The 23,785-nt window shown below is 55.7% G+C and overlaps 1 protein-coding gene across 1 annotated transcript; it reads right to left on the reverse strand.

Annotated features, from left to right (window-relative positions):
* Positions 1–271: 271 nt before the first annotated feature.
* On the reverse strand, positions 272–23,776 carry FOXN4 (forkhead box N4). Its single transcript, XM_025933502.2, has 9 exons — positions 23,688–23,776; positions 9,818–9,966; positions 7,689–7,813; positions 7,472–7,582; positions 7,014–7,141; positions 6,290–6,386; positions 4,853–5,060; positions 2,151–2,543; positions 272–1,099 (listed from the first exon to the last, which is right to left on the reverse strand). Exons 1-9 carry the CDS (start codon positions 23,771–23,773, stop codon positions 840–842), a joined length of 1,557 nt encoding a protein of 518 aa, XP_025789287.2. The 5' UTR covers positions 23,774–23,776; the 3' UTR covers positions 272–839.
* Between the last annotated feature and the right edge of the window lie 9 nt (positions 23,777–23,785).

The raw sequence follows: 23,785 nt of genomic DNA on the forward strand, positions 1-23,785 counted from the left end.
TCTTTGCCCCTCCCCTGCTCGCACTCTGTCTCTCTCTCTCTCTCTCTCTCTCTCTCAAAAATAAATAAACGTTAAAAAAAAAAAAAAGTATCTGGAACCTAATTTAGAAAAAGTGGATGTCTCATAGTGTCAAAAGTGCTTTCTGTTCTAAAAAAGCAGCCCAGGGCTGCAAAGGTGTTAAGAGCCAGTTGGCGTCACGATTCACCGGTAATTCGGGAGTTAAGGTTGCCAGGATGCAGGGAGAGGTACTGGGGACTCTCATTCCAGAGGCCAGGGGCTGGGTTCCGAGAGGTGGTGTGGATGGGCTCCAATAAATATAAATAAATGTACACAGGGACACGGTGCCCCGCATGGGCCCAGGACCTGTTGTGTGAAACTCTAACAGACTCCGGGAGTGGGGAGCCTGGAGGGGAGGGCCGGGCACCCATTCCGGAGTTCAGCCCGGTCCGGTCCAAGAGAGGTGCGCCAGTCTCCCAGCTCTGCTCCTGGCCTCAAGGCCTGTCCTCTGGAGGCTGAGGTGGAGGCTTAATCCCAGAAGAATAAATTAAAGGGCCTCCCTGCCGGGGTGTTTCCATGGAGGTCCCACCCCAGAGGGGACTGCGGGTCGTTTGGGGAGCCCAGCGGGGATGCAGGCTGGAGAAATCTCGTTCTCAGGTGTCAGGAGGTCAGGGAGGCTGCAATGCCTGTCCGTTGTCCTCTGTCCTTCTGACTCGAGGTGGCCCCAAAGGCCTCCTGCGGAGGTGCGAGAGGGCCCAGGGTGCCGACGGAGACGTAAGAGGCCTTGCGTCCAGGAACCCCAAGCCCGGGGTTCCGGGTGCCGGGGCGGGTGAGGCGTCACCTCAAAGCAGGGCGATGGGCTTGTTCCCTGGGCTGCCCAGGTACTGGGAGGACGAGGTTGTGGCCGACGTGGCCACGCTGTCTGGGGTCGAGTACGCAGCATACAGGCCTGTCACCTGCAGGTCTGGGAAGGACTGGTCGCTGCCGCCGGAGACGGGGGTCAGGCCCGAGACCCCCAGCTCACAGCCGAGGGGGGAGTCTCCGAAGGCCCCCAGTGTGTCCAGGCTGAAGCCCCCATCCTTCATCTCCTCCCAGAGGTTCCCTTTCAAAGACAAAAGCGGTTGGGTGAGCTGGCTTCGTGTCAAACAGACCCGAGTTCAGATCCTATCTTAAGGAAGGGGCAAAGACCACGTCTGGGGTTCAAAGTCGGGTACCGCAGGAGAGCATGGAGACACCAAGTTCGTTCTAGCCGCCCCTTCCCTTCCCACTGGGCATCCCTGGGAACTTCACTTCTGTCTCGGAGCCTCAGGCTCCTTGGAATGAAATGGAGACAATCGCCCCCACCCCCCCACTCCTCCTCCCCTCGGGGGCTTAAACAGGGGGCTGTGTGGAAAGCACTTACTCTCACTAAGGGGTCCCATTGTGGCAAGGTCAGGGGACAGAACAGCACAACACAGTTTGACTACATGATAATCTCGGGGGACAGGCAGGAGGCGGCGAGGTCTGGATACACCCAGTTCACAGCTGTACGTGACTCGCTCGCTTGCTAACTAACAAACTGCCGACCGGTCCGTTTCCCTCTCTAGACACCGAACTCCTTGAGGGCAGAGGAGTTCTCGGCCATTGGCTGGCACACGGTCGTGAACGGATGAGTCACAAGGCACCTCCCTCGTTCGTTCGGTCATCCGCTCAGCTCCTGTGTATCAGGGACGACCGTGTGGCAGGCAGTGGGGGCCAGAGTGTGACCCGGCATGAGGTTGGCACGTGCGAGTGGAAGCAGTTACTGAGGAAAAGTTGGGGGTCGGACGGACCTGGGTTGAAATCCCGGCTGGGCCACCGGCGAGCCAGGGGACCTCACTCCTCTGCCTCAGTTTCCTCACTGGCAGGATGGGGACGTGAAATGGCAGTGGCCCCCCAGGGCCGATGCAGGGTGACATGGGGGTGATGGCTATGACGCGTTTGGCACGAGGCCTGGTATACAGTAAGCGCTCACTAAATGCTGGCTGTACTTCACCGTCATTAGGCGGTTGGGGAGTGCTTGTTGAAGGAATGAGCGGAGGTGGAAATGCAGACAGACCTCCTCTCTCTTGCCCTCCCCCATCTTCCTGGCCCTCCGGCCCCCCCACCCCCACCCCCCACTCCTCCGGCCTCACCCTGCAGAGCGAAGTCCATGATGCTGGGGTCCAGGGCATCCACCTCAGGGTTCATGTCGGTGCTGATGTTGATGAAGTCCACGGGCGCCCTTCCCATGGTGGGGTGGGGGAGGGGGCTGGGGCTCAGTTCCGGCAGGGCGTGCAGCGGTGGGGTCTGGGCCGGGGCGGGAGAGTCTGGGGCGAGATGTGCCTGGGGCTGGACCTGGTGGTGCAGGGGGCCGGACTGCAGGGACAGGGTCATCAGTGGCTGGGGCGGAAGCTGGGAGACAGCCAGGCGTCCATGGGCCATGGCCACCGTGGTGGCATGAGTCAGCACGGGGCCCTCGGGGTCTCCCAGTTTGCCAGGGCGTCTGCAGCTCTCCGGTCGGTCCGAGATCAGCTTGTCCAGCTCCTCTGCAGGCAAGTGGGAGAGGTCACTCAGCAGCCACCCTGCAGTTCCCAGGCCCCAGTGGTACACCATGCGCATGACCGTTAGCCAACCTCTTGGACCCTCTGAACCTCAGTCTCTCCATCTAGGAGATGGCATCATACGCTCTGCACAGTGTTGTTGGGGGAATGTCATGAAATCACAGTGTAGGGTCTTTGAGGAATGAGAAGGGCCTCGGATAATAACATGAGCTCCTCTCATTGGGACAGTGCAGTAACCCTAGGACCTCGCCTGGAGCTCCTAACGCCCTGCAAGAGGAGGTCAGGCAGAGGTTACAAATCCACGACATGGGGACAAAATCCCTGCTGCTCAAGAGACATTAAGAAGTGTTGCCGTGAGTTAAAGCTGGATCCTCCTTGACAGCCTTGGATACGAACAAGACCATGACTGTGGAATTACTTTTGGTTGCTGGCTCGTGTCTCCTGGACTGTAACACCAGTTCGAGACTGGACCGCTAGGGTCCCGGGATCGATTTAGGTTACACTCACTTTAGAGGACGCTTCCAACCTGGGTCTTACTCTAAACGTGTCAGGGCTGGCCTCAGGTCTCAAGTCAGACCCCAGGGCTCTCTGAGGGGTGGGCATCACACGGTACTCATTCCGCTGAGGGCCTCCCGGACCCCGCTATGGTCCCCTTTTCCTCTCTTTATTGAATTATTCGTGTCTGAGTTATACTCCTGTCCTCCTTCATATGCAAACACCAGGCATGCCAATCCCCATGGAGTCAGGCCACATATTCCTAAGGCTGGGTGGGACTGGCCTTTCATTGCACATTCTCCCCTCCCCTTCACATCTCTTAATTAAAAAAAAAAAAAAAAAAAAAAAAAAAAAGCCATATTTTTTTCTCATAAGCAAAGAGTTTCACGAACAGGGTAGATTTGGAAAATACAGAAACGTGAAGAATATAAAAATTACCAGTGGTCTCTTCATTCACAGTAAAGAGTTTGGTATATTTCTTCTAGTCTGTGTGTGTGTGTGTGTGTGTGTCCATGTAAGTACATATACGCACATGAGTGGATATACACACATATATAAATGTATATGTTCATGTAACATCACATATGCATTTTAAAATATGATGAAGCTGTGTGATATTGCTTCATAACCTGTCTTTTTTTCACCTGTTGTGTTGGAAGTATTTCTTTCTATTCCAAAAATATTTTTCTCTCTAGTCCTTGCATGGTATGACATTGTGTCTATTTAACTAATCCCCTCTTGTAGGATGTCTAGATTGCTTTCAATTTTTTACCGTTAGAAATAATTTTGTGATGAATCACGTTGTGTGTCAGCCTTTTGTTGACATCTTTGATCTCCTCAGCACACGTGGCCAGAAGTGATTGGATCAAGGGGGTGCCTGGGTGGCTCAGTCAGTTAAGCGATGCTTGGTTTCAGCTCAGGTCACGCTCTCACGGTTTGTGAGTTCGAGCCCCGCGTCGGGCTCCACGCTGAGCGTGAAGCCTACTTGGGATTCTGTCTGTCTCTCTCTCTCTCTCTGCCCTTCCCCCACTTGTTCTCCCTGTCTCTCTCTCTCAAAATAAATAAATAAACTTAAAAAAATAATAACTGGTGCAAACAATGAGGTACAGTTTGCAGGGTTTTGTTCTATTACTGTGTCCTGGAAAAGTTTCACTTAGGTTCCCATCAGTTAGACACGGAGGTGCCTGTTTCTCCACATCCTAGCCCACACTGGGTGTTGTTACTTTATTATTTTATCACTTTATGTTTTTTAATATGTAAAAAAGTCTTTTTAACGTTTATTTCTGAGCGAGAGAGACAGACAGACAGACACAGAGCGTGATGAGGGAGGGACAGAGAGAGAGGGAGACACAGAATCCGAAGCAGGCTCCAGGCTCTGAGCTGCCAGCCCAAGAGCCCGATCCGGGGCTTGAACCCGCGAACCACAAGATCATGCCCTGAGCCCAAGTCGGACGCTTAACCGACCGAGCCACCCAGGCGCCCCTATTATTTTATGGTTTTAAAACTCAGTGCCGATGTGGTAAGAGAAGTACGAAAGCGACGTCATCCCGTGGTTGTCTCGCCTGGTGTTTCTCTGGAAGAAACTAGGGGTTGCTGAGGGGAGACTGAACAGCTTTTCCCAGGCCTGTGACCAGGGCTCTGAGCTGAGCAGCCACAGGGGAGCGGGGGAGGGAGGGGAGGCATAGTTCACAGGCGGGAAGTTCACCAGAGGCCCGTGTGCCCCCCATCGGGGCCGAGACTTGGTGCCGGCCAGGCAGGACGCAGGCAGAGCCGGGCCGGGCGGTGCGTGTGGGCCTCACCGGGGTTGGCCATGCTCCGGTGGATGGCGGCAAGGTCCTTCCTCTTCCACTTATACATCTCCTCCTCCATCTTGTCGATGCGGGCCAGGTTCAGGGCCCACAGGCAGCCCTTCCTCGAGGAGCCACTCATCTTGTTCTCCACCTTCTCAAAGCACTTGTTCAGGGACAGGTTGTGCCGCACCGAGTTCTTCCAGCCGTCGGGAGCCGTCTGTGGGGAGAGACGGACGCGCAGGAGACCCCCTCAGAGACCTCCCTATGAGCTCTTCCTCTCCAGGGGCCTCTCAAAGGCGGGCCTAGAGGGGCAGGCGCGGCAGGGGCGGGGTAAAACGACACTCCGACACCCGCCTTGAGTTGGGAAGACGAGAGAGAGCGGTAGGGACTGGGGCAAACTGGAGGGCCCGTGCCCTGTTAAAGGGGCAGGTGCGCTTTGGCTCCAGCCGACAGTTACTACTTGAGAACCGGCCCGGGGATGCCGAATTTTCCGTCCTTCCTCTCCCGCTCGGCGAGCAAGCGAGCCGATGCGAATACACGGATAACTGGCTGAGTGTATTCAATGCCAGACAGTTTTCAGCGCTCACACTTGATTGTGAGGTAAGCAGATACGACAGCGCACCTCATGGCCTCTTCCCCTCCCGCACACACTACCGTGCGCGGCATTTTCTGCGGAGGGCACGGTCCGAGTCGGGGACCTCACAGCTTGGTACCGACCCTCTGACCACCGGCGCCTGAGTTTGCTTGGGTGCCAGCAAAACTAACGTTCCTAGCGGCCAACCACGTGCCAGGAGCTGCCAGGCCCTTTACACGCAGAGCCCTCGCCAACCTTGGCAGAGGGGTATTATCCTCCCCATCTTACGGATGAGAAAACCGAGGCTCGGCGAGGCAAAAGCTCTTGCCAAGCCTGTGTTCTGCATCAGTATGTTTTTGAAATTGTTCACTTTTTCAGAGGGAGGGGAAGAGAGCACGTGAGCCGGGAGAAGGAGGGAAGGGGAGGGAGAGAGGGAGAGAGAGAGAGAGAGAGACCGACCTAAGCAGGCTCCACACTGAGCTCAGAGCCCGACGTGGGGCTTGATCCCATGACCCTGGGATCATGACCTGAGTTGCAATCAAGACACTCAAGTGACTGAGCCACCCAGGGGCCCCTGCATCCGTATGTTGAACCGAGTCGGTGCTGAGTAACTAGCTTAGCCCCTCTTCCCGCCGCCCCCCTCCCCTGCTGCCGTGGATGCCTGGTGAACTTGTTCCCTCGTTAGAGCCCAGCCCAGATGCCCCCTTTCCCTTCTGGATTTCTTTGCCCCTGACTGTGTGAACGGTGCCTATGGACACAACTGGGGGCCTAAAAGGGCGACCCGGTGTGGCCCCGGGGCCAGGTCCTGGGTTCTGGCAGTATGAGAGGCCGGAGCGGCTCCAGCACCCCCAGGCCAGGCTGGGGTCCCTCACCTTGAAGTAGGGAAAGTGCTCCTTCATGAAGGTGTAGATCTCGCTCACAGGCAGGCTGCCTGTCTTACTGTTCTTCAAGGCCATGGCAATCAGACAGCTGGAGGCACAGGGTGGAGAAGGCGGGGGTGACGGTGGCTCGGGCTGACGGCCCCAGGTCTCCTCTGCCAGGAAGCCTGCCCTGCTTGACCCCAGCGGTACCAGCCCCTACACACTCCAACGGCGTTAGCTCTGGTACCTTTCCACGGCCCTACGTTTTCCCCACCTCCCGCCCTTCTCCTTGACCCTGAGCTCGGACACTGGTACCAATCTGAGGAAGTGCTTTTCCTCTCTTTATTCCTTCTCCATAATCCATGCCTATGGGCCTTTAGACTTTAACCAGGCTTGCTTACCCCCCGCCCCAGCCGTATCCAAATCTTGTGAGGTACACAATCCTCTTGTTTCGATGACTTTTTACACCAGAGGAAACTGAGGCTCAGAGAGGCCAAGCCACTTCCCCAAGGCCACACAGTTTATGAGTGACAGAGTTGGGAGTGGGTTCTCAGCCCTGGGGGCTGACTGGACACACGACGGGCCTTCCTCGAGCAGGTCCCACCTGGGGGTTCCCCACTCCCCCCCAAACTCCCCCTTGCAAGTCTGAGCCATCGCACCACATCTAGCTGTCTGGGATAGCCTCGCCCCTCTCCTCCCCAAGCCCCCCGTGGCCCCAGCCCGTCCTGGACCTCACCTGTATGAGTAGATGGGCTTGGGGTAGTGCTTGGGGTGCAGTTCCCGAGACGAATGCACAGCCATGCGGGGCTGGGGGTAGGGAGGCCGTGCTCCAAACGGGGAGCCATACAGGCCCATAGGGGGGCGCTTCTCACGGGCGTGGCAGGGAAGGGTGGCAGAGAGAAAAGGTGAGAGAGAGCATAAGCCACTCACAGGACGCCCCCCAGCCCTGACCCCGGGTTCCCTTTTCAGGAGATGCTGTTTAGCAAGATGTCAGGTCTATGGCCCCGGGAGATAATCCTGTCCCTGCCCTGCGCAGCGGTTTTACGGGACTGAATGAAGGACTCAATGACATGCACACGGGGAATGTTATGCCCATGTTGCAGGGGAGTAAACTGAGGCTCAGAGAGCTCCCTGGCCAGCCCAAGGCAGGGGTGTGTGTCTCCGAGTCCAGGGGCCCCCGCCAGCCTCCGGTACCTGCTGGGTGCCTGGGGGCAGCGGTAACTGCGTTTGGGAGGCGGGCGAGTACAGCTGTGGCTGGTCCTGCAGGCTGGATGAGGGCTGGCCCCCCACAGGGATCTGGTTCATCTGCAGAGGCCGCAAGAGGGGGAGACAGAGGTCAGAGTGAGGGTGGGGCACCCCAGCCCCGGAGGACCCCCCGCTCTAGCTCCCCGACCCACACGGTGGCGCTTACGCTGGCTCCGTGATTGGCTATGGGGCCCAGGCCCAGCATGCCTGGGGGGACCATGCCAGCCGGGCCGTGGAGCAGTGGACCTGGGGTGGCTCCCACATGCAGGCTGGCTGCCCTGGCCAAGGCACCTGCAAAAGGGAAGCACAGAGATGCCGCTGGGCTGGAGGAGTGGGTCAGAGCAGCTCAGTCCCTGGGCACCTCCAGAGAATGGAGCCGTCCCCCACCCAGGTGCACAGCAGGTGCTTGGCAAACCACTGCCCCGGAGCGTGGGAGTGACCAGTGGGCTCCTACCAGCTGTGTGACCTTGGGCCAGCCTCAGTCTCCCCATCTGTGCAGCGGCACTACCGAGATTACCTACGTATGAAGTTGTCAGGAGGTTGTGCTCATTACATTGCTCGGCACATAAGCTCTCGATAAATACGAGCGGATAATTAATGATGATGATGTCATGAACATCTTGGCTCTCGTCCATCGTGAAGCTAAAGCATCAACTCATTATGTTCATCTCTCTCCTCAAAAACGTGCCTCCACCCCCCAGTCCTCTAGGCTTAGCTCTAAATGCCTCTGTGCCTCGTCTCCCCTTTGCTGAGTCCTGCTCGTCCGCCAAGGATTAGCTCAGATTAGCATGGCTAATCTATCACAGATGCTCACTGTACCATTCTGACTTGGGGCTACCTTCCAGGTGAAACAAAGTTGACCTGCAAGATGATCCTGCCCGGGGGGCCTCCTCTTCCAGGAAGCTCTCCTCTGAGTCCTGGCCGCCACCCCCTGGGCTCATGCCCTTGTGCCTGTGATCTGTCTGCCTTGCCCTCAGCTCCTCCCTGAGAACTAGGACCACATCTTATATGACCCAGTGCTCCAAACCCCTGGCACGGAGACAGGGACACAGGAGGCGTGCGGCAACACGGTGGAGAGGGGAGGGTTCCCGCTCGTGTGCCACACAGCCCCGACTGTGCGTGCAAGGAGCTTTCGGCGTCACGTCTCCGCGTCGCCCCGCGAGGGCAGTGCGGCTGTCCTTTTGTCGCAGAGGAGGACACAGTCCTTTTGCCCGAGGTCACACAGCTGGAAGTTCTCGATCGGGGCTTGGCCAACCACGGCCAGCCAGCCGAACCCAGCCTACAGCATGTTTTTGTAAACACAGTTTTACCGGCCCGCGACTACATCCCTTCGTTTACATATTGTCTAGGGCTGGGTTTGCGCCACAGTGACAAAGTTGAGCATCTCAACGGAGACCGTATGGCCCACAGAGTCTAAAATATTTACTCCTTGACCCTTTACGTTAAAAGTTTGCTGACCCCTGGGGCGCCTGGGTGGCGCAGTCGGTTAAGCGTCCGACTTCAGCCAGGTCACGATCTCGCGGTCCGTGAGTTCGAGCCCCGCATCGGGCTCTGGGCTGATGGCTCAGAGCCTGGAGCCTGTTTCCGATTCTGTGTCTCCCTCTCTCTCTGCCCCTCCCCCGTTCATGCTCTGTCTCTCTCTGTCCCAAAAATAAATAAACGTTGAAAAAAAAAATTAAAAAAAAAAAAAAAAAAGTTTGCTGACCCCTGCTATATATAGATGTTTTGGCCAAGAACAGTTTGTTCAACGAAAGAAATAATCCTAGACACGAATTTCTCAACTGTCGGTACTTTTAACATACTGTGATGATGGTTTTCCTTGATTGTTGGTCTCCAGTGCTTTCTGGGTCTCTAAATATTTAGTCCACTTGCTATGACTGCGACTGGCTGCCATTTATTGAGCACCTACTGTGTGCCAGGACCTTCGGCACTTTCCACGTATGACCTCTTTGGCGATCAGGGTTCAGGAGGCTTTTGTAAACGGCCAGGGAGCAAATATTTGAGGCTTTGCCAGCCATATAGCTTCTGTCTTCTGTTTTGTTTTGTTTGTTTGTTTTTGTTTTTTACCATCCTTGAGAAATGTAAAACCATTCTGAACATGAAGGCAATTAAAAAAAAAAAAAAAAAAAAAAAAAGCAAACAGGCTGCAGGTTGCCGGCTGCATCTGGCCCGCGGGCCACAGTTTGCTAACTGCTTCAGACCTTCAAGACATACGGCGGGGGGGTGGCAGCGCTGAGCGCCGCCCCTCCCCTGCACCACCCTCATGCCCTGCCCCCACCTCACCCCTGAGCCTACCTGGATGTGGGTGGGGTGCACTGGGGCCACCCAGGTCCACGCGGCCACTCGCCATCTGCTGCAGCCGCGGCACATCCACAGCTGTGAGCCATGACAGCGACTGCAGGTCCCCGGGAAGGTCGTCCTCACCGGTGGTGGTGGCCAGGAGCCTGCAGGGAGGGGCAGGAGCTCGGGCGGGGCGGGGAGCTCAGGCCAGCTCTTGGGGGGGCCCCCCCCACCTCTGGAATCGCCCCCTTAGTCCCTCACCTCCCCCAGCTTCCCTAACCTGCCCGTCCCCGGGGCTGGACATGGGGACCCAGGATCCTCCCGCTTTGGCAGCCAGGATCACACATCCTCAAATCATTCATTCCTTCATTTACCCACTTAACACATCTCACGTTAGCCCCTCCCCCCAGAATGATAAACGCTCATGTTTGTTGAGCACTTACTCTGTGCCCAGCACCATATCAAGCCCTTCGCAGGCAGAAACCCGTTTAAATCTCTGGGTCACCTCATGAGGTAGTATTATTATGATTCCCATTTTATGGGTGGGGAAACTGAGGCACAGTGCTCGGTGCTCAACAAGCACAGTCCTTTTCAATCCCGCTCGATCCCCACAGTAGCCCTGAGAGGTAGGATATGCCCACATCCCCCCCCCCCTTTTACAGATGGGGAAACTGAGGCTCAGAGCCCCAAGTCACTGGGCCAAAGCCATGTGTAACAGGAAGCGGGGGGTCTGGAAACCAGGCAGCACAGCCTGAAGGCTGCAGAACTCTTCACCATGACCCCAGGAAGCCCCTGGAGCCTCCACTTGGGACGCAGGCCCACCACCCCTCAACAGATGTGCGAGCAAAACCATCAATCTCTACGGGAAGGAAGAGGCTGCCCACTGAGGATGGCAGGCAGGTACCCCGATGTGGGGTAACCATGACCCCCAGCACCCCCAAAGTCATGCTTGCCACAAGGCTCCAAGATGCCCCATGGGAGCATCCTGTCCACGTCGTAACGTGGCTGCAAACTGCCCAGGGGCTTTCTGGTTTGCAGCCCGGAGGCCCGCGGTCCAAATTCTAAGCTCCACGTTTCAAGCAGGAGTGTGTCGGGGCTTCATGGAAAGGGGGAGAGAGAAAAAACAACGCAGCCTCTGGCTTTGTCCTGCATGTGACAGGGGACCCGCGGTAGACCTCGGCTTCTGTCACCTGCGGGCCACCGCAGCTAGCGTCCCCTCTCCTCTGCCTTGGTGTCTCAGCCTCTCTTCCCCCTTCTTCCCACCTCACCCGCTCTCTCTCTCTCCCCTTGTTTTAGGGCCACAATTAGCGTTGCCATGGCCACAACTGCTCGGTTGTCGCCGGGCCTCGGCCCTCAGCCCACCAAGCTGGCATCAGGTGACCGCCCGGCTACCCCAGCGATTGGCTGCCTTGTAGGAAAACAGGGCCTGGAAACGATTTGAAAACCCGGCCGGCCCTGTCAGCAGCAGCAGTTGGCCTGGCTTCTGTCCCCCCCGGCGGCCCATTGTGCGACAAACGACTGTTGCCCCCATGGCACGTGGCCCCCATTGTCCCGGGGTCTCCCTGCAATTGTTTTTGTAGCCCCTTCCCACCCCCGGCTGCCACTCCTTCAGCCTGCTCGTAACTCATCTGGCGAGTGACAGCCGCGGCCCAGGCCTGGGCGATGCCATCTGTCCCCTCGGGCCCGTGGAGACCATGGGGTAAGGCCGAAGGGCAGGCCCGCTACTGGGGACGTCTGGCTGGTCCCCACCCACCCCTCTGCCCCCCATGACTGGCCCACCTCCCAGAGACTGGTGGTGTGAACCCTGCTCCTGCTCTGTTACCTGCTGTAGCTCCCTACTGCCCATGTGGCCCCGTCTGGTGCTGGGGCAGCAGGGAGGGATGGATAGAGGTGAGCCACTGCCGGTAGGTTTCTCAAGGTGGGGCCCTACCAGAGTCCCCGGGATGGTGGTGGGGAGCTTGCAAACGAACCGGCTTCTTGCGTGCCACCAGTGAGCAAAGTCTCTGGCAGCAGGTGACCCAGAGTGGTTAAGAGCCTGGGCTCTGGGTTCTAATCACCTGTGTGCCCAGGGCCACTGACTTAACCTCTCTGAGCCTCAGTTTCCATCTGTAAAATAGGGTTAACAACACTTCCCGTCTCATAGGGCGTCGTGAGGATTAAGTGTGTAAAGCCCTTGGAACGGTGTCTGACTTAGCTGTCATTATTAATACCAATATTAACGTCAAAAGTCACATTAGCTAGGTTCCCAGAGGACTAGAAGTACATCGAAGCTTTGGACTCTGGTCTCGCGGACCTGCCTCTGTTGCTGTTTCCACTAGCGGCTCCCATTTATTGAGCACTGCCTGTATGCCAGACCCTGGGCTCCATGCTATCCCCATTTCACAGAGAGAGAAACTGAGACCCTCAGCAGTCCCTTAACTGTCCTGAGCCTGTTTCCCCATAACGCGAGGATCCCGGAAGGGTATCGATGTAGCTGAGCCCATAGAGGGGCCGAGTAAATGGTGCTATTCTGGTTGTAATTTATGTGGTTTTCTTCCCTGCCATTTGGGTGTCCCACCTGGCTCCCCATTCCTTCGGCATCATCCCTACTGGGGCCACCCAGTGTCCGCTTTGCCCCCGGGACACCCAGGCACCGTCGCACCTCCGCGTCTTTGCGTTATAGCCATTCCCCCCTGCCCCCTGCCGGGAATGCCCCCTTTAGCTTCCTCCCCCCACCCAAACGGTGCCCATCCCTGCGGGCTCACTCCAAACTGCCTTCTGACGGCCAAAGTCCCTCCAGACATCATCTGACCCCACCCCTCATTTTACCCATGGGGACACTGAGGTTGGGAGAGGAGAAGCCGTTTTCTCCCGATTCGGAGTCCTGAAAAAGACCAGGGGGCTAGGGCTCCCGGCTCCCAGGGGGCAGGGGGGCGCTCATTCCAGCCCAGGAGGGTGGCTTCTCCTCCGGGAAGTCTTTGCCATCCAGACCCCAAGCTCGGGGACCCCTCTGCCTCCTGACGGCTCCCTACGCCTTGCCAGGGCCCGTGAGTCTGTCTGTACAGCCATCTCTCCACCCCTCCCCTGCCTGCTGGATCACCGACGGCTGGCCCTGAGCCCTGTATCACCCGGTGTCCCTGCACACAGCGGTGCTACTTCAGTGCCTGCTTGGCTGGTCGAAGTAAGCTGACCCCAGGTCACCGACACAAAGAATGGTGTGACAACGGCCGCGGTGTCCGCAACTTTTGGTGCTCACTGAGCCATCCTCCGCCTCCCTGAGCCCTTGCAACCCCTCCAGGACAGGGACAGGGAGTAGGCGGCCCCACTTTGCAGATGGAGAAGCTGAGGCCAGACCAGGACTCGAACCCAGGTCCGTCTGCGCCAGTCTGAGGCTGCTTTTGTGGCACAACGGGCCAGGAATTAGATGTGACCTGGGGGTGATGCACCCCGCCCCCACGATCCTGGGGCTTTCAAGTGGGGGCTGTGTACACAGCATTGCCCAGGAGTTGGTTGAAATGCAGGGTTCAAGACCTAGCCCGGAGCCTGGGGTCCCCCCCTCCCTGAGCTGCGGTGCCCAGGAGACTGTATTTTAGCACCTCCCAGAAAAGCTCTGGGGGAAGGACAGCCCCAAGGTGGTGGTGAAACAGGGTCTTGGGCACAGTGTAAGCTTGGACTAGATGAATCCCTGTGACTTCTGGCCCCTGGGCCTCTGTTTTCTCCTCTGGAAAATGGGAGAATAACAGTCCATATCTGTTGAGTGTGTTGAGTGTGTGTCCATATCTGTAGTGTGTTGAGGATCACACTAGCCAGTGCATATTCAGCTTCCGACACAGGCCTGGTCCCCATTCTCCCTTCGTGGGGGGTTGCTGCTCATCCCGGGGGTCGGTGGCCAGGCCCTGCTCCCCCTGCTGGGTCTCTCTCTTGCCCAGGCCAAAATGTCTGCGTCAGTGTGCCTGGCACCGGCCCAGCTGGTCTCCTGCAGCGGATGTGGATGCCCAGAGGCTCTGTGCCGGGGATCCGCTGGCCCCGAAGCCTGGCTCGCTTTCTGCTGTCTCATCAGCCGGCATTCAGGCCCCTCTTCGCTGTGGATCACGGGAAGAGTGCGGTGCTCTAGGGCCTAAATGGGGAGTGTCTCATCCCCACTGCCCAGCCTGGGTCCTCAACCATCTCTGTCCCCTTCTCCTCCACCCTTCCTCTGCTCCCTGCCCAGAGGCCCATCGGCCCAGCCCTCTCTCCACGGTGGCTTAGTGAAGCGTCCCTATGACCTGTCCCTCATCGATGCATAGAGTTCCATGCGAGGACCCGGGCTGAGTCCACTGCTGGGTTAGGTAGCCCCCGGACAACCTGATGCCGCAGCAGGGAACCTTGAACCCCGTGAGGGAGCAGCTGTATCCCAGAGACCAGTATGGGGCCAGGCACATAGTATGTGCTCACTAAGTCCTCACAGATTGGACAAATGAGCAAACAGACCCAGCTTTCCAGATGCCCCACTCCCTGCTGTCCAAAGGGCCGGGAGGGGATAAAAGGCCCAGCTTAACTTTATTTAATTTTATAAAAGCCTGTGGACACAGCTTGGGGTGGGTGAGTCCCCACTGTGTGCCCAAGCCGGTCAGGCAGGTATTGTTATCATTACCACCTTCCCATTTACCAGATGGGGACACGGAGGCCAGGGAGAAACAGGCCTGTCTAGGGTCCCCCAGCAAGAGACTGGGCTGGTTACAGTCCCACTGTCCTTTCTCCCTGCCCTACAAGGAACGGTTGAAGAAATGGGCTCTGTGGATTCTAGAACATTCTAGCACTGGCTATCCAATAGGAAGCCGCACGTGGCTACTTATTTATTTATTAAAAAAATTTTGTTTTAACATTTATTTATTTTTGAGAGACAAGAGTGAGACAAAGTGAGAGTGGGGGAGGGGCGGAGACAGAGAGAGACACAGGACAGGAAGCGGGCTCCAGGCTCCGAGCTGTCAGCCCAGAGCCCGACGTGGGGCTCGAACCCACAGGCTGTGAGATCACGACCTGAGCCGAAGTCGGCCGCTCAACCGACTGAGCCCCCCAGGCGCCCCACGCACGTGGCTATTTAAATTTAAATTCATTAAAATTAAAATTATGGATTCAGTTTCTTTATCACACCAGCCACATTTCAAGTGCTCAATGGCCACACATGGCCAGTGCCTGCCATACTGGACAGCACAAAATTGGGACGTTTCTATCACCACAGAAAGTTCTACCAGGTGGTGGTGGTCTGGAACAGTCTTTTCGATCATTATGGGAAAATCTCTGGTGTGTCTATATTGCCTTAAAATTGGAAATTTGATTGAGGTTTGGAAATTTCAGGAGCTGATTGCATGGAATCTGGAGTTTTAGTATGTCCCATTACAAAAAACTCCCCACTTCACCCCCCACCAGCGAGGAAGTGACAGGGAACGGCTCTGTAAAAATGGGAGCCTTGTACTAAGGTGGCTCACAAAGTAGTAAGCTCCCCGTCCTGGGAGCATTCAAGCAGGAGTCAAGGGATGATGGGGGTCAGGCTCCTATTGGATGGATGAGCCCAAGCAGCCTCTAAGTTCCCTTTGATGCAAAGAAGCTATGACTCATGGGAACAGTCTGCAGGTAAAACACTCTGGTCACGTTTCCACAGTTCTATCATCTGGGGCAAGTGAGTCTCCCTCTCCGGGCCTCAGTTTCCCCAGCCACAAAGCAACGGCGGCAGAGTAGAGGTTCCCTTAGAGTCCTACGTGCGTTTGCGCTCTAGGAAGGCAAACTAGACTGTGGTTAGGAGCAGGCATGAACCCCAACACGGGTGGACCAGGGCCTAAAGATTCCTGCCTGTGTGACGGTCACCTGCTCTGGGGCTCAGTGTATAAACCGGGAATAATAATGGCATCTACTCTAAAGTGATGGTCAAGAATATGATGGGGCACCTGGGTGACTCAGCCGGTTAAGTGTCTGGCTTTGGCTCAGGTCACGATCTCGCGGTTTGTGGGTTCGAGCCCCGCGTCGGGCTCTGTGCTGACAGCTTAGGGCCCGGAGCCTGGAGCCTGCTTGGGATTCTGTGTCTCCCTCTCTCTCTGCCCCTCCCTGCTCGTGCTCTGTCTTGATCTCTCAAAAATAAATAAACATTAAAAAAAAAAAAAAAAAGAAGGAAAGAAAGACCTGCCTGGCACCCCAGAGTCCCCTTCTGAATTCAGTAGTTCACCATCAGCTCTCCACCCCACACGGGGACACATCTGTCTTTTCCTTACTAACACACACACCTTGTGGGTGTCATCACCCCTGTTCACAGATGGGAGAGGTGAGGGCGAGCCAGGAGAATTTATCTCAGCAGCTTCTGGCCAATGGCCTCAGGTACCCACCCCAGCACCTTTCCCCGGGGCCTCTATTTGCCCATCTGGAACACAATGGGGTTGAGCCCTTTCCATCTTGGTGGGGCTGCCCCTGGGACACACACAGCCTGCCGGGCCACTCGGGGTGGGGGGACCGCAGAGGTGGGCGGCCCACCTCTGCCAGGAAGCGGGAGGATGCTGAAGGGGGCGGAGCCTGGTGAGGAGCAAGGTGGTACCCTGGGGAAACCGACCTCAGAATACTCGGTGGTCAGTGGAATAATCCGGCCAACATCTTCCAAGTGTCTACTACGTGCTTATCATTTTGTCTGCCTCATCTGTGTGCCCTGGTGAGTTTGCTCATCACAATTCCCGAGTCCTCTGCAATGACACATTCCGGGCCCCTCCCAGCTAGGGAACCCCAGTCAGGCCTGGCCCCCGTGACCCCCCATTGCTTTCTCTCGGGCATTTCCAGGTAGTGGTTCCAAGTGTCGGCTCTATGGTCAGCCAGGCCTGGGTTTGAATCCCACCCGGCCCCTTTATAGCTGTGAGACTGGTCTGCGGTAGTCTGCCTCTCTGGGCCTCAGTTGGCTCCTCTATACGGCTTAGTGCGTGTACCCACCTCGCAGGGTGTTTGTTGTAAGGACTGAGGCGGCCATGAGGGTGGGGCGCCCAGTCCACCCACGTGCATGGCATGGTGCGGTTCGCGTGATTACGAACATCTTCTAAAGAGCGTGCAGCCAACACTCAGTAAACACAGGTATTTCCTCAACTCCTACTTGCCAGGCTGTGGGGCAAGCACAGAACCGCCCCTCTGCCCGAGGAGAGAACTTTCTAGTTGACTTAGGAACGCACAGAATGGAGGAGCGGTCCCATAGTGTGCCTACCTCCCCGCCAGCCCTCTCCGGTCTGTACCTCCCTCGGTGCTCGACAGCCTGTGGGATGAAGGCTCCTTAGCAAACCCATTTCGCAGAGGGGATAGCTGAGGCTCAGAGAGGGGAAGCGATAGCCCTCGGCCTCACAGCGTGTACGCAAAGGAGCTGGGGCTTGAACCACCACCCCGCAGCCTCTTTACTTGGTCTCTGTGCCAGTTTGGCTGAAATACATCAAGCTGTGGGCGGGAAGGGTAAATCATCGTCATCATTTTTAGAAGGATCTGCTGGGTGCCTCCATAGTGACAGGGTCCCTGGTCAGGGGACCCTGTGGTGGCCCTGGGCAAAGCGACACACCACTGGAGTCCCTGGCTGCCATCCTAAGTGACCAGGGGACCAACCTGATGACAGGAATCAACAGTGTCCTTAATTAATCAGCCATGTTGCTGGAGGGACAGAAGATGAGCCAGGAGGGCAAGGCACTGCAGGGGGTGAGCCCAGGGACACCCGGATTCCAGTCCTGGCTCTACTCCTAATAGAGGGCCTTGTGCAGGTGACTCGGTGCCTTTGAGTCTCTGTTAGCTCATGTGCAGAACAGAGGTGTTCTTGGTTCAGGGTAAACCACAGGAAGGGTGTCGAACAGTGTGTGGCTCAAGGGCTAGACAACTATTTGTGGAGTAGATGGATTTAACACCCAGCAGTCAGAGTGACCTTTTGGAAGGGACATCAGAACCTGGCACTGTCTTTAAAACCCATTAGGGGAGTAAGGCTCCAGCTCCCCACCATGATCTGGCCCTGGCTGCCTCCCACCCCTGCCCTCAGGCCTCCTCTCCTCCGCTCTAGCGAACCTGTCGAACTTTGAGTTCCTCAAGCATTTTAAGTTCTCTTTGCACCTGCTGTTCCCTCCAGCTGGAATGCTGTTCCATGCGCTCATTCATGGCTGGCTCTTTCTCATGCTTCTGGTCTCAGCCTAAATCTTCCCTCTTCTGAGAGATTCCCTCTGGCTACCCACACCCCTAGTGGTCCTTCCTGTGTGGTTCTGCAGAACATTTAGCATTTTTAAAGGAGGTATTCACTTTATACGTTTCCAGTCATTCCACTCTAGGAGGGCCGGGGCTGGGAGACCCTCTATTTTGTTCAGCCACTGGCACAGGGCCTGGCACCCTGTGGACATTTATTACATCCTTGCTGGAGTAGGAAAGGGTAGAAGGAATCCACTTGTGGCTGAAATCCCATTCCAAGCCCTTTGTAGCTATGTGACCTTGGGCAAATCACTTTACCTGCCCTGTGCCTCAATTTTCCCATCTATAAAGTGGAATCATTATCATCATAACACCCCCCCCCCCCCAGAGGGCAGCTGTGAGGATAAGATCAGATAATGTGTACGATGGGGCCCGGCACCCAGCAGATGCTTAGACCCCGTTCCTTCTTTCTTCCCCATTGCGTTCTCTCCTCTTGCCTTTTGCATGGTCACTAGGAGGAGACCCCACAGCACGTATTGCCTTTGGGGAGTCAGATCACCATCCCAGCGGAGCAGAGGCGCATCCAGCCCCGGGACGTCACTTCCTCTCTGATTACAAGGAGGTTTTTACCTGCCTTCTGGAGATGTGGTTTAGTAGGAAGCTCTTAACATTACCACAAACTGTTCCTGTTTCCAATCCAACCCTTTACACAAAAGGGATTAAGCATTTCACCCGGTATTTATTTAGCTAACACATCTTTTGTAACATCTTTTGTAACCGTTCACGGGAAAAAGAAAATCAAATGCAGTTGAGCAAGCTAGGGGATTCCCAACTGGGACAAGAGTGAGCCTAATAGGACATGATTTGATTAGGAAGCTGGAAAAGGGAATCTCTCCTTGCTAGAACTTGGCTGGAACTTGGCAGGGGTGGGGTGGGGGGCGTGTGTGTGTATGTCTTTGTGTGCGCGCACACGCGTTTCTAGGGGTGAACCCAGGAAGGCTGGACCCCAGAAAGGCTACGTCTCTTTCCCATGCCTGTTAGGTAGCTGGAGGAGTTGTTCTGGCCACCTCGAGGGAGGAAGGGTGTAAGGATGTTGGGAGCGTCCCCGCCCCTGACAGATGGAGCCCCCAGCCTCCCCCCTGCAAGGAGGTTACAACTGATGGGTGGAGCCACACTGATATGGGAGTCAAACCATCCCCACACGCAGCTCAGCGGGGGGCTTAAGAGGAAAGGCAGGTGGCCTCTGTCCACCCTGGTCCACACTGTGGGACCCTGTCGTCACTTAAGCACAAAGCCTCTCTACATTTCCACGGACGTACTGTTTCTCAGGTGATAGTTACCCATCCATCCATCTACCCGATGAGTATTTATGATCGTGTGCCCAGCACTGTGATCCACAGATGAAAACACCACTGTCCAAAGAAAGGAAGGGCTTTGCCCATTTCTTAGAGGAGGAACTGAGAGTCTGGCATCAGAATCTGTAAGGAGAGCCACAGAGCCGCATGGCTGTGGGAGAGGGTAAACGTCCAAGGAGCCAGAAGTCTGCCTTCTTCCTCTGGGCCTCACTTTCCCGATCTGTAAAAGGAGGTTGTTGGACCTGACCTCTAGAATAAGTTCCAAATGTGGGGACAGGTAGTTGAAATCTGCTGCCCTGGGGGCGCCTGGGTGGCTGCCAGTTAAGCATCTGGCTCTTGATTTCAGCCCAGATCATGGTCTCATAGTCCGTGAGTTCAAGCCCCGCAGCAGGCCCACGCTGACAGTGCAGAACCTGCTTGGGATTCTCTCTCTTTCCCTCTCTCTCTCTCTCCCTGCCCACACCTACGTGCATTCTCTCTCTCTCTCTCTCTCTCTCTCTCCCTCTCTCTCAAAATAAATAAACTTCAACAACAACAAAACAACGCTGTTCTGCCCCTTCCTGAACGTATGCCTCTGGACAAGATGCTGGGCCTCAGTCTCCTTGTCTGTAAACTGGGATCATGCCAGCACCTATTCCACGGTTGTTACCATGAAGATAAAATGGGGTCGGTGCACTTGCTAAGGAGCTCCGCAGCTTTCTGGCACACAGTAGGTGCTTAGTAACTCGAATTATCCCGCAGAACCTCGAAGGGAGCACTTCCCTCCCAGCTTTGAACCAAAGGGAAACCGGCTAACCCATGTCGAACCCACGCGGGACGTGAGTTGTTGGTGCTGTCCACAGGGTCACGGCTGCCCCTGGCCCTGGCCCCCAGGCCCCAGCGTCTCAGGCGGGGAAGGCTGCTGCCATTTGCTGTCTAGGCCCAGCCACGGACTCTCCCCCGACAGCTCCTTGGGGACAGGACGGCCTCCAGCTGCTGTCCCCTGCCCCCGCTCCCTCCCTCTCTGCACACAGCCATTGAAAGTTAACGGCCAAGGCGGCCCTTGGGGATGGAGGGCTGCGTGGAGGGCTGCCTGGGGGCTGGAACCAGGCTGGACCAGCAGCCTGAGTGGTCCTTGGAGCCATTCCCTGGAGATGGGAGAGGGGGAATGAGAAGCCCATAAACTTCTCCAAGGCTATTATTCAGGGAGAAAAATGTGAGTGGTTGGAAGGGGCCAGGGAGTCTACTCTGCGATCATAAAACCTCCCCTCCCTGAGAAAGCACTCTATCCCAGGCCTGGCCCAACACCTTTTCTAGACAGAAAGTGCCGGATACTCCCAATGACCTGTGAATTGGGCTCTCCCTTTGCTCCGTTCCACAGATGAAGAAACTGAGGCACAGAGACGGACAGTGACTTGTCTGGGGTCACACAGTGGCGAGGTGGTAAAGCAACTTATTGTGTTCCAGCACTTGAGGGGCACGGGGGGGGGGGGGGGGGCGGGAGGGTAGTGGTCGTGGCGCCCTCTGGGTGGGACAGCCTCAGGTTCGAGTGGTACTTTGGCCACGACTAGCTGTGTCATCATGCAAAGCCATTTAATCAGATTGAGCCTTGGTTTCCTTATCTGCCAGATGGGCACAGGAGTGCCACATTCACAGGATGGCTTCGGCACAGGGAAGGCAGGTAGTAAAGGGTTAAGAAACCATCAGCTGCTATTATTATTATTATTATTATTGCTGTTGTCACCATTATTATTTTTCTGCCCTCAGGGACATGGTAGCTGTTTAACACAAGAAAGCCCCAAACCCATGCAAATATAAGGCAGGACACTCAGGCCACTCATCCTGTGCTGAGGCAAGACTGTTTCTCTTAGCTCCACTGCCTCGCCCCTGCCAGCTGGTCAGGGAACTGGGTAGGCATTGACACCCCCCCTCCACACACACACACACACACCCCAGTAAGCTTACTGCCTGCTCTGCCCTATTTCTGGAGAGGGACAGCTTGCTCAGTACCCCAGAGAGTTTGGGAGCTGGGCTGGCCAAGACCCCAAGGCTTGGAGCTGGTGGGAGCCCCGACTGGGGAGTACTGGAAATCTGGGTTCAGGGAACCCCCTCATCCACCCTGTTCCTCCAGGGCCCCCACACGAAGGCCCTCCAGAGACCCCAACTGTTGCAGAAACTTAACACTTGTTAATGGAACTAAGTAGTAAGAACCGGCAAATGCTGGTTCTGTGTCTCTTGCTCTATAAAATATACTCAGTCCTTTTAGCAGCGACTGCGCCCTAATCGTGCTCATGGGAAAGATTAGGAGACTCAAGCAAATCACGTGACATGTCCAAAGCTGGACTTTGAACTTGGCACGTCTGACTCCAGAGCAGCTGCTCTGAACACCTGATTCCTGGGGCACCCGGGTGGCTCAGTTGGTTAAGCGCCTGACTTCAGCTCAGGTCATGATCTCGCAGTTCGTGAGTTCGAGCCCTGCGTTGGGCTCTGTGCTGACAGCTCAGAGCCTGGAGCCTGCTTCGGATTCTGGGTCTCCCTCTTTCTCTCTGCTACTCCCCTGCTCGTGCTCTGTCTCTGTCTCTCTCTCTCAAAATTAAACAAACATTAAAAAAAAAATTTAAACACCTGATTCCCTAACTCTGATGCTTTTATGGGGTGCTTTAGGCAACAGTAAGAATCAATGGTTCTGAGCTTTTCCAGCTGGTCCAGGGGAAGGACCTGTTTTCCCATGGGCTTCCGGCAGGGGGGACAGAGGGAGATTCACCCCGATACACTGAGTGCCTGCTGGGTGACAGACACTTCCATAGATATTACATTTAAAACCCGTAGCTTTTATTATCCCTGCTACAGACACAGACAAATGAAGGTGTAGAAATGAAATCGCCCAGAATCATACAATTGGCAAGTGGCAGAGTCAGAAATTGTTCCTTCACCTTTATAATAACTCCATGCAGTGAGTACTATTTCTATCCCCATTTTATGGACGAGGAAACTGAGGCTCAGGAATCAACCAGGATTATAGAGGATTTCAGAGCCCAAGCTCCTAACACCCTTATGCTGCCCCCACTACACCTGCCATTATTTAAACCCTTTCAGGGCTGGAAGGAAGCCCAGAGGTCCTTGGTGGTGGGTTCTTGGTTCAAGATTTCACTTAATGTCTCCAAGCCTCAGTTTCCTCATCTGTGCAATGGGGGCTCATCCCAGCAACTTCCCAAGCTGGGCACACAGTAGGTGCTCTCAGATTGCTGCATGCCTAGCGTACATGTGGAGTCCCAGATCTGCACACAGCAAGATCTCAGCAAACATCTCTTTGCATTTGCGTCTTCGTTCGGATCTCAGAAGGCAGCCTCCAGGCCCACAGCCCTTAGGAAGCAAACCTTGCTCTAATTGGGGGCTGTCGTCTGCCCCAGAAGGCATTGCTGGTGAGTTGTAGTGGCCCCAGGAGGCCAGACAGCCCCTGGGTAAACAGGTCTGATCCGAGGTGACAGCCTGCTCTTCCCAGGCCAGCCCCTGTCCTGTCCCCACTCCATAATCTGGGCTGTGCCCCCTCAACCCATGGACACGATGCCTGCCTTGACAGGTGGGGCACTGGGAACCAAGTCAGGCCTCCTGGCCTCAGGCGAGAGAGGTTGGGAGGGAACTCCAGCGCATTCCTTTTTTCTCCTCCTCCCTCCCCTGGCTGTGTGACCTTCTTGGCCCCTTCTCCCTTCTTGGCCTCAGTTTCCCCAACCGTAAAAGAAAGGGGCTGGACTCGTCGAACCCCGAGAGGCCGTTCTAGCTCTGAGGCTTGAAGAGAAAAAACGGGCAAAGGACTCTGAGGAGCTCCCCCGACCCGTGTATATCTCGCTTCATCCTGTCTCAAGAAACAACTTATTTTGGCCTCAGCTCCATCAAATTGATTCTTCAAATACATTCAAGAGCGTCATTTAACTGATAAGGAAATGAGGTCCAGAGGTCCAGAGAGGTCAAGGGCCTTGCTGAAAGTCACACAGTCAGGCTAGGAATTCAGGAGTTCCCGCTCACAACTTCTGCAGCATCCAAGGAGTGTGGCTGCCAATTCCTCCCCCACACCCCAAAGCTTTGGGGGGACATTTCCTGGAGCCAATCTTAGGACACTGTATGGGAAGCAGTAACTGCCACTGTCATCTTAACATTCACCAGGATGCCCAGTCTGTCACCCAGGAGGGGACCTCTCTTGGAGGAGACAAAAGACTGGCCTTTGAGTGGTCCCCGTTGCCCCAGGCCACAAGCCCAGGCACCCTCAGGGAGGCCAACTTTGAAATTGAGATCTTCGGGCTGTCTTGCAAAACCGCAAAATTTAAGGTAACAATGGTTCTTGCGCAGAAACCATAAGCAGCACATAAACGCGTTAAACAATTAAAAAAGAAATGGTTTGTTTTTGCTGAAGCCCTCACCTGTACTCCTGTGGAGAGGGGTGATGACTTTGCCCTGAGTTTTGCAGAATTCCTGACATCGTAGATGAGATGTCACTTTCTATCATCTCCTTGGGGAA

The sequence above is a fragment of the Puma concolor genome, chromosome D3, assembly GCF_028749965.1.
Source record: "Puma concolor isolate L17-30 chromosome D3, mPumCon1.1.hap2, whole genome shotgun sequence".
NCBI lineage: Eukaryota > Metazoa > Chordata > Mammalia > Carnivora > Felidae > Puma > Puma concolor.